The following is an 11,856-nucleotide window of genomic DNA, read 5'->3' on the forward strand; positions in this document are numbered from 1 at the left end:
TTGCGAAAAGTTTTCCATTAACATTATTCAGCCCCCTTTTAGTGTTTTTCAGGTACTTCTAATGATACGTTCTTACTCGCACCACTATTAACTTCGTTTAAATTATCCACGAGATAAGGCTGGGAAAATGAAGAAAATTGATAAGTTCAGTAACATTCTACTTGAATTTCTAACTTCATTAAGTTAATATAAGTCCCGTAAGAAAGATGCAAGAATAGAGGAACTCGATCGGTTCGAACACAATATTCGCGACAATGACAAGTAAATTAAAAAAAAGGCATACATAACCATAAGAGCAAAGCCAAACTCAAGTATTTCATTGATGGAACTGTGGTGTACAAAAAGAATAGGTGGTTGGCGCACAAACAACCAAACGAAAGAGGTTGTTTGTTGCCCGACCACCACAAAAAATAATAAACCCTTATGGTCTATTCATGCCCAATCACCTCTACCTCGATCGGGTCATTTGAGATCTACTCCCTCCGTGTAGTGTTATCCCCCTGTCCAGCCCTACAACATTTACCTCTTCCTCCTCAAGAATGTTGGCAATAGGCACGAGGTCTCCGTTGTAAACGTCGGGTCAAAGCCGCTTCATCCGTTGAGTTATTGAAAAGAAAAGTCGCTTGACGGATGGCCTTGTTGAAGCTCGCCTAGTGCTCCTCAAAGATAGCCTCATTCGTTTCACGCACCTTGACGGTCAAGTCTTCAGCTCGAGTCGATAGGCTGACGTTCTCCTTGACTAAATTCCCCTTTTCTTCTATTAGTTCAACATATTGGGAAGATAGCTCGGTCATTATCACTTTGAGATTACGATTCGCTTCACCCAAGATGTCATAATCTTGTTGGAGGGCCCAACCAACTTCGGTGGTATCCTTCATCACCTTGTGAGCCTCTTGAAGAAGCCGATTGACCTCCTATTGTTTCTCCTGGCACCCAGCATGAGAAATGGTGGCCTCTTTCGATTTCGTGCATAAACAATTGGCGAACTCTTGCGACTCGGACAATTAAGCGTGCAACCTCTCGTTGGACCTTTGGTCGAAGGCATATGCTAAGTGTCAATTCATTAGCGTAGCCCGAGCATCGAGTTCTAGGGCCGTGTCCGCTAGTTCTTACTCGAACAATTGTTCAATCATATCTTTCTCATTTGGAGCCAGACGGAAGTTCAGCTTGTTGCCGAGATAGAACTCTCTACCAAAGATCTCACGAGCTAGTTGCTTGGGGGCCTGGTCTCCTTACGACTTCTTTTGTGTGAGGATGATTTCTCGCCCTCCATGCTACATCTTTTCTTCCCTTGGTCCGCTTGATCTCAGGAGAGAACAACATTTAGGGGGACTAGCTGGTGTCCTGAACGATTGATGGATGAGGCCGAGTAGCAGGCCCTTGACCAAGAGATTACACTTTGTTTAAATATGATATCATGAAAAGGGATGACAAACTGTTAACATTTATTCTTGCATGGGTTCTGATTCTCAGGGGGAGTAACCATGCTCAATTAACTACATAAGACATCTACCTCATCCATGTACTCAAAGGGCACATTCAAACTAAGTGACACCATTATAGAAACTACAAAGGTACCTATGGCTAGATTACCTTATGTTGTCTTTCTCTCCAAAGTATTTGAATGTTACCATGTGAATCTAAATGATAAAGTATCCATGGGTTACAATAACACAAATAAGATTGAAAATTTTGGCACTTCACATAGTCCAAAGATGAGCCTCAAGTTGACCAAGGGGAAGATGTCGATCCAATGATTGTTGATAAGTCACATATTTCACCTATTGTGAGACCAAAGAATGATTTTGGAAAATGTGTGTTGAAGCAACTGACCATGCTTGTCTCGAACCATTCAACTTATATAAGGAAATTGCAAGCATCCACAAACAACTCAAAGAGCACAATATTGGCGGTGGCAGTGAGGACTTCGATGTTGATGCTGATGAGGAAGATGAGCTATAAGAAAAAGACACAGAGACATCTGAAGAAGACTAAATGCTCTTTCTCTTTGTTATTTCTTTTGTTACATCTTAAATTACTTTGATTGCTTAGAACCTTAGATTGCCTGCTTTGTTGTTACACCTTTTGTTCACTTGATCTTTTGTTTGCTCTGTTCATGTTTGTTCTGTTACTGAACAATCTGGTATGCTTTGCTAAATAATTTACTTTAATGTTGTGGTTCAATAGTTATGGTCTATCATGCTATTGTGAACAATCCATTTCTACCATCAATTGATATAATTAGAAATAAATCTATCTTTATGTTTCATGGTTCATTTGTCTTTGATATTTGTCTCTCCCTATGTTTGCTAATGTCGAAAGGGGGAGAAAGGTATTTGATCTTAAATGCAGGTTGGCCATCATAAAAACACATAAGTAAATTGTTTTTTCTTTAAAAAAAACAAACTCTATTATCTTTCTAATACACAAATTTTCATACCTAAGAGTTGATAATGTAAGAAAAAAACCATTCTTGAGTTCTTGAAAAGAGCAATTGTTAGGTTTTCTAAAATTCATGAAAAAGCTATCAAGATGAATTTGATTGATATCTTGCTTGGATATAGAACTCATTCGTAAGTTTACACTTTGGGTATACTCATTTCATTTACTTTTTACATTTTTCCATTTCTTGAATTGTATTTACGTTGCAAATGATAATCTTGATGTAATTGTGTGAAGTATTGCATCTAGAGTTTTGGTTCTTAATAGGTATATCAAGTTCTTGATATCTTAAGGTTTAGAATTATTAAGGTGTACTTATAATTCTATAAACTCTTTGACTATAGTACAAATCTTCTAAACTCAGGTTGCTTGAAAGAAACATGTGGTATGTTCAAGTTGAATCAAACCAGTAAAAAAATTGATGGTTTTTTCCTTTTCTTTCATCAATCTTGTATTTTCTTTTTATGGGTTGAAAAAGTTAAAAATATCATCTCAACAAATGATCTCCTCGATTGAAAAATATTAGTTGTAAGTGTTTTAATAAATCAAATATCATGTTAGTGGAGTACTAAAATAAAATGGACTAAATTACATTTATAAAGAACACGCACAAACTATAAAGAAATGTTTAAAATTTTAATTTTGTTATCCGAATATACACGTTTTCAAAATTAGTGTTTAATATAATTTTGCTAGTTGCATAATTAACTCCACTTTATTACTTAAAAGTAATATCTCTGTTAGTTTTGCTTATTCAAAGCATCATATAAACAACGGTGTTTGTATTACCACGTCATATTGTTTGCTCTAGTGATAACTTATGTTCGACAACAGTTATGTTAAGCATCAAACAAATTATGTTAGGCCACAGTTACGCAACGAACAACTGTACTGGAGATGACCTGAACAATTTCACACAGTTAGAACCTTATGTTGCTTTGATAACTAAAATGAAACTATGTTCAGCAAATCATACTAGAATAAATCAGATTATTGAGTATAATTTTCATGTATAATCATTATAAATTATCAACTAATCCAATAACCATTATTGGTAAAGCGTACGCCATGGTTATGCCTGTTACATAGTGTTGCATTGTTTGAGGTTGAGTTAAAGTAAAAGAAGAACAGCAACCAAATTTTACTGTTACAGAATTATTTATGTACCACTAACACTAACATTCATACTGAGCAAGTAACAGTCCAAAAATCAATGTGAACAGAACCTAGAGATGGATGAAATAGGAGCCATGGGGTGCAACATTTGTTCTTTCTCGTGTTGTCGCATGACAACTGAAGATACTGTACACCAATCAAATCCTTCCTAATACAATTTTCCATAACGACAAGCATCTTGCGCGGAGAAATGAAGTGAGGTTACCAAAGAATTCACCACAGTTGACTACAACTAGACGTGAAACTGTGGTACCATTTATCCTAATAAACAATCATCAGCACTGCAACTAGTTGTGCTCATACTACCCATACAACAACATATTGTATATATTAATTACCATGGAGCAGCATTCCTTCCCGCCACTAATACAGCATGGAAGTCGGAAAACTAGCTACTTCAGAAATTCTCGTAGTATATATCTTCAAATACATCGCCAAAAGGGATGAATAACTGAGTATGAGGCCCTCGAAATCCCGGTGTCATGTGCTTCCTGGAGCATCACTTCCCACAGCTGGTTTGCGATTCAGATATCGAATAACAGCATCTTCAACCCTGTTCAAGTTGTCAAACAAGATCAAATTTTACAATGATTGTAACTGACGTGCATTTATATAACATCGAAGAAAAAGCACATAAACACTGATTTTATAAGTGCAATCTTGAGAAGCCTCAGGGGTGTCAATATGATTTGCTCAAAGGAAAAACATGTTATTCACTTTTAGTCACATCTGAATTTTGAAATGAAATCCTCCCATGGATATGAATTGGTGAAAGTGCATCAGTCAAGTAAAATAGAATCCAAAGAATATCATACATCACACTAAACAAAGGCAGCATATCCAAGTAAACTATTAATCTCTAAACTATAAAGCTAGATTTTAAATTATTCTCATTACATCAATGGTAGCAATGTTGACAGTATAATGAACAAAAAATAAGATAAATGTTAAAGCTTACCATGGTTGGTTGAAGAAATCTGATCGACGCTCTTTCTCTGCATTGCGACTTGGTTCTCCGGAAACAAGTTTCAGATCCCTGCTTTGCGATTCAATCAATGCATTAATAAATTCTACTGGCGATTGACTGAAACCAAGAAAGAATGACCGTCTCCTTCTGTGCTCATGAATTTTTCTAATGATTCCACATATTGCTTCATCACATGTCTCAATCTCTTTGTTCTTTTCCACATTAGCCAATAAAGCAGACAACTCCCTCTGAATTGGGAAAGGAACATCAACCATCACATCATAACAAGCAGTCCCAACTGGACTGTTTCCCGATAGCTTGATCTTGTGTTCCAAAAGTATAGGCTGTGGAGGGAATAAATGTGAAGATATTTTCTGCGAAACCATTGTAAACTTCATCTTTTCTTCTCCAAATACTTTCTGAAGAGGCTGATCACAGTGAAAGAAAGAAGGGTCATTAGGGTTTTGCAACTTCCTGGCCTTTACATAGTGCCAGATCGCAGCAACAATCCTTGGGCGGGTATCAACCTCAATACCAAGAACCTCTGTCAAAGCTGGTGAAAGCTTAAACTTCTCAGGCACATAATGCATTTCCAGACGTATATTCACGGTAAACTCTTTATCCCCTTTCCTCTTTACTTCAAAACCTTCATGTGGAGCAGGTGATCGAGCATTCTCCCACATAATAATGTGATTATCTGGATATAGTCTCTGATCTAAAGAAATGGTTACTCTTTTGAAGAAAGCTGAAAACTTCGGATACAGAGGAGTGGACTTCTGAACCACTCCTGGCTGATCAGGGTCTACACCATCTTCCAATATCCTTCCAACTATCTTCAGCGTCCAGGTTGGAGGCTCTGCACTCGGCTTCTTTGGAATTGTGCGAATTTGATTAGCAAAAGTGTTAAATACATAGATGCGAAGAGTTTTCTGAATACAGGGTGGGTTTTTGAGCGCTTCCTGGATGTCAGCCTTCTTTCTAGCAAGTGACGCATCAACACGAGACTCAAACTCTAGAAGCTGTGTGTACAGTGCAGACTCAGGTAGTATAGCTGCCACTTTATCTTGCAGCTGTTTCTCGGGAAGCTTCTGCTTCTTCCTCCGCGAAGCAGGTGTGAGCTCCATCGGTCTCAAAGGGGAGAAGCTGTTAGGAGGGGAAAATCCCACTGGCCGAATTGGGGGTTTTAGAGGGATCCGTTTCCCACTTCCCGGTGTGGAAATAGCCGACGACAGCCCCAAACTCCCCAAACCACCACCTTGGTTCTGATTAAGAGTCAACCCCTGTGCTTGCAAATGAGCCTGGATTTGAGCATGGGCTGCAGCTGCTGCTTGGGCATGGGCCTGAGCCTGGGCCTGGGCCTTGGACTGAGCTTGGACAATAGCATGAGCCTGGGAAAGTGGAAACTGCCCTTGAAAACCAACGGGAATCTGGCCTTGTCCTTGGGACTGTGAAAAACCATGGTTTGCAGGTATAGAATTGGAGGGTATTCCAGCATTGCCAAAGGATGACGAAGATGCCCCAATGCCCTTAGAAGGGTTATTATTGTTCACAGACATCACTGTCCAAACCTAATCCACTAGTCAACCAGAAATGGGCAAAACAAAAAACAAAAACAAAAACCTCAATACCAAAATGAAGAGATCCTGTCTTTTAACTCTCGATCTTAACCAGTGAACCAAGTGGGAAAATAACCAACAAAATCAAGCGTCCAAATTCAAAACTCGCGTGAGTCGCCACCAACTACGAATTTGCATTGCCCCGGAAAATTACAAAGAACCGAAAACGAAAAACCACTGAATCGACTAGGGTTTACCTCGATCTGGCTTTGGAAGGATCCACGTAACTCCAGGTGATTAGAAGAACACGAGATTAGCTTCGGCGCATGGGGCTTCGGTGGGAGAGAGGGATGGATTGGAAGGATCTGGAACTTGAGGAGAAAGAGGGCTAAATTAGAGAAATGGGAAAGAGTGAGAAAAATTGGGAGTGGTTCTTTTCTGGAAGGTGGACGATGATTGCGGTGAAGCGTGGCTAGGGTTAGGAAAATGGCCCAATTTTGGGAGGTCAAACCTCAAAGTTTAGTCACTGAATGAGTACGCCTTCCCTTCTAGCTTTCCAGCAAAACGCCGTCGTTCGTGTTGCATCGTCCTTCCTACAAAGTGATATTTTCTACAAATATTTTAATAATAAGTATATAGTTATTTTTTTTTGTTTTGTTTTTTCATTATGAATTTATTTTATTCATTTTGATCTCATTATAAATGATTGCTAGTTATTATAAAATACTAAATTAGGGACATCTCTATACATGTTTTTGAGAAAGTTTTAAAATATTATTTAAAGCACAGCTAAAATAACTTGATGTATTTCTGTTTGTTTTACATTCAATAATTAACTATATCTTTTAAAATGTTAAGTGACTTTGCAATATTAGATAAGGAAAATAAAAATTTTAAAATATTGAGGAACATATTTGGTAAGACTTTAAAAATATAATCAACTTTTAATATTAGGAAGAAAATAAACTTTGATACCCGAGTTATGATTTCAAAAGCTTAACTAGTCCAACGGTTTTAACTGCAATGGAATTAACTTACTAACTAGACTGGTCACTTTAAAATAGAATTTTTCCAAATTTGGTAAGTAGTCAGGAGTCAGTCAAACTTTGGTGCATTCGACCCATTTGAACATAAGATCATTGAATTTGGTATTTTAATTTAGTAAAACACAATAGGTAATTGGTTGATTTTGACATAAAGGGACTTCTTATGGTGATTAAAACAAATTAAAATTCAAAAGAAATAGATTATAATAAAATCATTTTAACTATTAAAAGGAAATTTAATGTGTTAAATGTATTGGTAGAGTTTTGAAAACAATAATATGCTGTTATTAATAAAGTAAATTAACTTTTTAATCAATTAAAACTACTAAAATTTCCATATTAACCCATTTTAATAAATTAAAAGGGTTTTTAATATATTAAAACAAAGAGAAATATTCTGTATTCGCGGAAATCAAATAAAAACTAAAATTATACAGTAATCAAAGACCTTTAACTTTAAATAAAAATCAATACATTAATTAAAACTGAAATAAAAGTGAAATATATAATGATAAAAATAGAGAAACAAAAAAGTTCAATGAACTAAATTTATAAAGGGATTACTTAAATATTCTTTCACTAGTGTAGAATTGGCCTTTAACGTCACCCAATAGACATAGGTCCATCAAAACCCCAACGTAAATAATTGATCGGTAGCATAAATGTAAATAATTAAGTGTGGAGACGACGTCTATAATATTATAGACGTCCGGCCCCATCCAGAACGGACGTTCAAAAGGCTGAAGCAATCAACTCTTCAACTCCCCAGTCAGTCTCTTGAACGTCCGTTCTGGAGGGGTATAGACGTCTGTCCCCCTCCAGAACGGACGTTCAAGAGACTGACGGGGGAGTTGAAGAGTTGATTGATTCAGCTTGTAGACGTCCGGCCCCTCCAGAACGGACGTTCAATAGACTGACGGGGGGAGTTGAAGAGTTGATTGCTTCAGCCTTTTGAACGTCCATTCTGGAGGGGGACGGACGTCTACAATACTATAGACGTCTGGCCCCATCCAGAACGGACGTTCAAAAGGCTAAAGCAATCAACTCTTCAACTCCCCAGTCAGTCTCTTGAACGTCCATTCTGGAGGGGCCGGACGTCTACAATATTATAGACGTCCGTCCCCCTCCAGAACGGACGTTCAAGAGACTAACGGGGGAGTTGAAGAGTTGATTGATTCAGCTTGTAGACGTCCGGCCCCTCCAGAACGGACGTTCAAGAGACTGACTGGGGAGTTGAAGAGTTGATTGCTTCAGCCTTTTGAACGTCCGTTCTGGATGGGGCCGGACGTCTATAATATTATAGATGTCCGGCCCCTCCAGAACGGACGTTCAAAAGGCGGACGGGTTCAACTACCCCTGTCAGCCTCTTGAACGTCCAACCCTGTCAGTCTCTTGAACGTCCGTTCTGGAGGGGGCCTGACGTCTATAATATTGTAGACGTCTGGCCCCTCTAGAACAGACGTTCAAAAGGCTGACGGGGGGAGTTGAAGAGTTTATTGCTTCAGCCTTTTGAATGTCCATTCTAGAGGGGGCCAGACGTCTATAATATTATAGACGTTCGGCCCCCTCCAGAACGGACGTTTAAAAGACATTTAAAAGAAAGACATGTATACCAAAACGCGAACCCGCGAGGAGTTACGCGCTTCCGTGAGAGTTCCCTCTGCGCCTTGCATTTCCAGGTTGGTTTTTATCTGTTTTGGACCATTTAATCTTACTTTTATTCCGATTAAATTGTTCAGTGATGAAATATCTTTCATTTGGACCGATTAAAAATCGTTTTCGATGCGTTTTGGTGCAGTTTGTTGCGTGTTCTTGGGCAGCGTTTTTTGGCCTACGTTTTAGGTCGTGCCCTCCTCTATTTCCCTCCATTTTCATTTTGAATCTGCTCTTCAGGTTAGTTTCTTCGTTAATACTTTTTTCATAGGGTTTTGTGTATGCATGTTTTTGACGTGTTATTATAATTTTCATTGAGTGACCCTTAGACGTCTGGCAGTGCACAAACAGACGTCCAAACCCCGTAACCCTAAATAACTCGTTCAGCCATATAGACGTCCGTTCCAACACAAACGGACGTCTATATAGACGTCCGACCTGGCACAACAGACGTCTGGTTAACGTCACCCACAAAGACGTCGGGTGCATGTCGGACGTCAAAAGGCCAAAATAACAGACGTCTAAAGCCCTTTCTGCACTAGTGTTTATAGTTAATTTAAAAAAATCTTTCTTTTTAAGGCCTTGTTCACTTGAATGAATTTGGGGAGAATAATTGAGGAGATTTAAGAGGATTTGAAAGTAAATTTTTTTGTTGTTTATTTGAGTGAATTTAGAGGTAAGTGAGAATGAATTTGGAAGTAAATTTTTTTAATCTGTCACGTCAATTAAATCCTACACTAATTCTCACAAACTTTACTTCCAAATTCACTCTCACTTACCTCTAAATTCACTCAAATAAACAACAAAAAAAATTATTTTCAAATTCTCTCAAATCCCTTCAATCACTCAGTAAACAAGGCCTAAGTTATCCAATTCAAACTTTATTTAGAACTGCATTTCTAGAACTAGGAGCGTTAGACTGGGAGAGTCTCGCCGACTTCAAAATTTTGATACAGATGAACATTCTCCTTTTAATAATTTACTTTGGATAATTTAATTTTAATTGTCAAATAAAGTCTCGATATTGTATGTAAACTTCATATATTTTTATCAAAACGAATGATATTTAATTTTATTGAAGAGTTGATTTTTTTAGTAAGAATGATAAATAACTTCATATGTGGATATTGTATAAACTTGTTTTTGTTTGCTCTATGATGATTGAAATAATGCATAACCTTCCAAAGAGAAAACTTTTTACTTTTCAAATCTAAATATTTCATAATTTGGATGGTAACGTACTTCAAGCTTAAATGTTTTAGGTTTATGTCTCTTCAAGATTAAGAAAATATATGTTTATAAAAGACACTTTGATGTTTAAGTTAATTTAGACAACAATAAATATTATAATAATTGATACGTCTCTATTTATCTCGTGTATTGTGTTATTTATACTATATTTTATGTTTTTTCTTTTATTTAGATGGACTTGGTCCACATGTCTAATTATCATGATTTGTCTCTAATTAACCAATTTTACTAATAATGCTTTAATCTTGATGTTAATATGGTCAATGTAATTAACGATTGTCACAGAGGTTGCCTTGGCTGAAATGTAGTCAACTAGGTTGTCATGGTATGTTCTTATACCTTAGGGGTCGAGTACATCTAAGCAGAGGTAGCCGAGATGTACTCGGACACATGTGGTACACTTGCCCTCAAGCTCAATATACATATACTCGAGTCTTGATGTTGTTGCCATGGTGTCAATACCTAGTGACATTTTGTGCAAAAAAAATGTATTTATTTGGTCTCGTCCTATAGGTTTTATAGTCCCTCGGCCTTGAGAAGCATAATGATGAAGAGGTTTGAATGATGGGATGTTAGTTTTGAATAAATGTGAGGGATGAGTAGTTGTCAGGAACATAGGAAACAAGCGAGGAGGCAAAAAGTTACATGTGTTTAATACTCGTCTCTTTCTCTTGCCTTCTATAAGTTGTAATTGTTTCCAAACTTTGTGGACGCCTAGGCCGACACTATAGGTGACAAGTGACTTTGAAAATTGATCTAACAGGACCATCGTGTAGGTAGTAACGAACTTCAAAAAGTGTTCAATCATGACCAAGAGAAATCTTATTAGTAGGGGAGATGTAAAGACGTTGAGAGATAAGAAGACATTCTTAGAATGTTTCCTCAAGCTTTGTACTACAAGGTGTTAAGACAATATCGTCTAGAGAATAGACCGTCTAAGCAACTCAAGTTTTGAAATTTAACTAAAAGCATTAAGCGAAATATCGTTGTGTATGAAAAGCTGTTTTAAAGAAATAAAACCCAAGAGAAAAATATTTTGTAACATTTGTTATAGACAAAATCAAGCTTATGAATAACATTTTCTAGACTGAACTATCTGATGAACTAAGTTTATGAACAACGTCTAAGAAAAAAAAATGTTTCTCTTTTTAAATCATCTAATAGACGATATGAGTAACAAGCTAGCGTTTTATGAACATAAAATTCTATCTCTTATATAACATTGAATCTTAAAGAAAGTGTTATTCAATACAGTGTTAATTCAAGTAAAGCGACTTATGAATTACATCGTCTAATGTATGACTGTTAAATGCTACAAATAGTCTTTGATAAAACATCTATTGTTTTACACCATCTAAGGTTATTGTATTTGGTATTGTTTACCAAATGGTTCATTTATTAATGGCATGACAAATGATAAAATGTTTTGAACACGCAATATGACTTAACGCTTATCAACGTTCAAAATATTTAATACATGTATGATAAAATGTTTTGATGGTTGTATACATTATTCTTGATATTTGTGCAGATTACTAAAGCAAAATGATATGATCAGAATCACTATACCCAAGAGAAAGACGTTGTGAGAGATGAAGAACATTTTGGGAATGTTTCCCTTGAATGAAGCCTTCTATTCTATCACATCGTACAAGCTCGATTTTGCTAAAGGTTATGATAAAGCTCTGTACCTCTACAAAGTATACTAAAGTTTGACTTGCCACCTAAAGCTACATGCTCTGTTGGAGTCAACTTATTTGCCTAA

The 11,856-nt window shown here is 36.9% G+C and overlaps 1 protein-coding gene across 2 annotated transcripts; it reads right to left on the bottom strand.

Annotated features, from left to right (window-relative positions):
- Window positions 1-3,658: 3,658 nt before the first annotated feature.
- LOC108344462 (SWI/SNF complex component SNF12 homolog) lies at window positions 3,659-6,722 on the bottom strand. 2 transcript variants are annotated; one of them, XM_017582904.2, is made up of 3 exons: window positions 6,399-6,722; window positions 4,577-6,161; window positions 3,659-4,171 (listed from the first exon to the last, which is right to left on the bottom strand). In XM_017582904.2, exons 2-3 carry the CDS (start codon window positions 6,139-6,141, stop codon window positions 4,099-4,101), a joined length of 1,638 nt encoding a protein of 545 aa, XP_017438393.2. In that variant the 5' UTR covers window positions 6,142-6,161; window positions 6,399-6,722; the 3' UTR covers window positions 3,659-4,098. The 2 variants fall into 2 exon arrangements, with proteins under 2 accessions (XP_017438393.2, XP_052722950.1); XM_052866990.1 differs by having other exon boundaries at window positions 4,577-6,722.
- Window positions 6,723-11,856: the final 5,134 nt, after the last annotated feature.

This window comes from Vigna angularis, chromosome 8, assembly GCF_016808095.1.
Source record: "Vigna angularis cultivar LongXiaoDou No.4 chromosome 8, ASM1680809v1, whole genome shotgun sequence".
Lineage (NCBI taxonomy): Eukaryota > Viridiplantae > Streptophyta > Magnoliopsida > Fabales > Fabaceae > Vigna > Vigna angularis.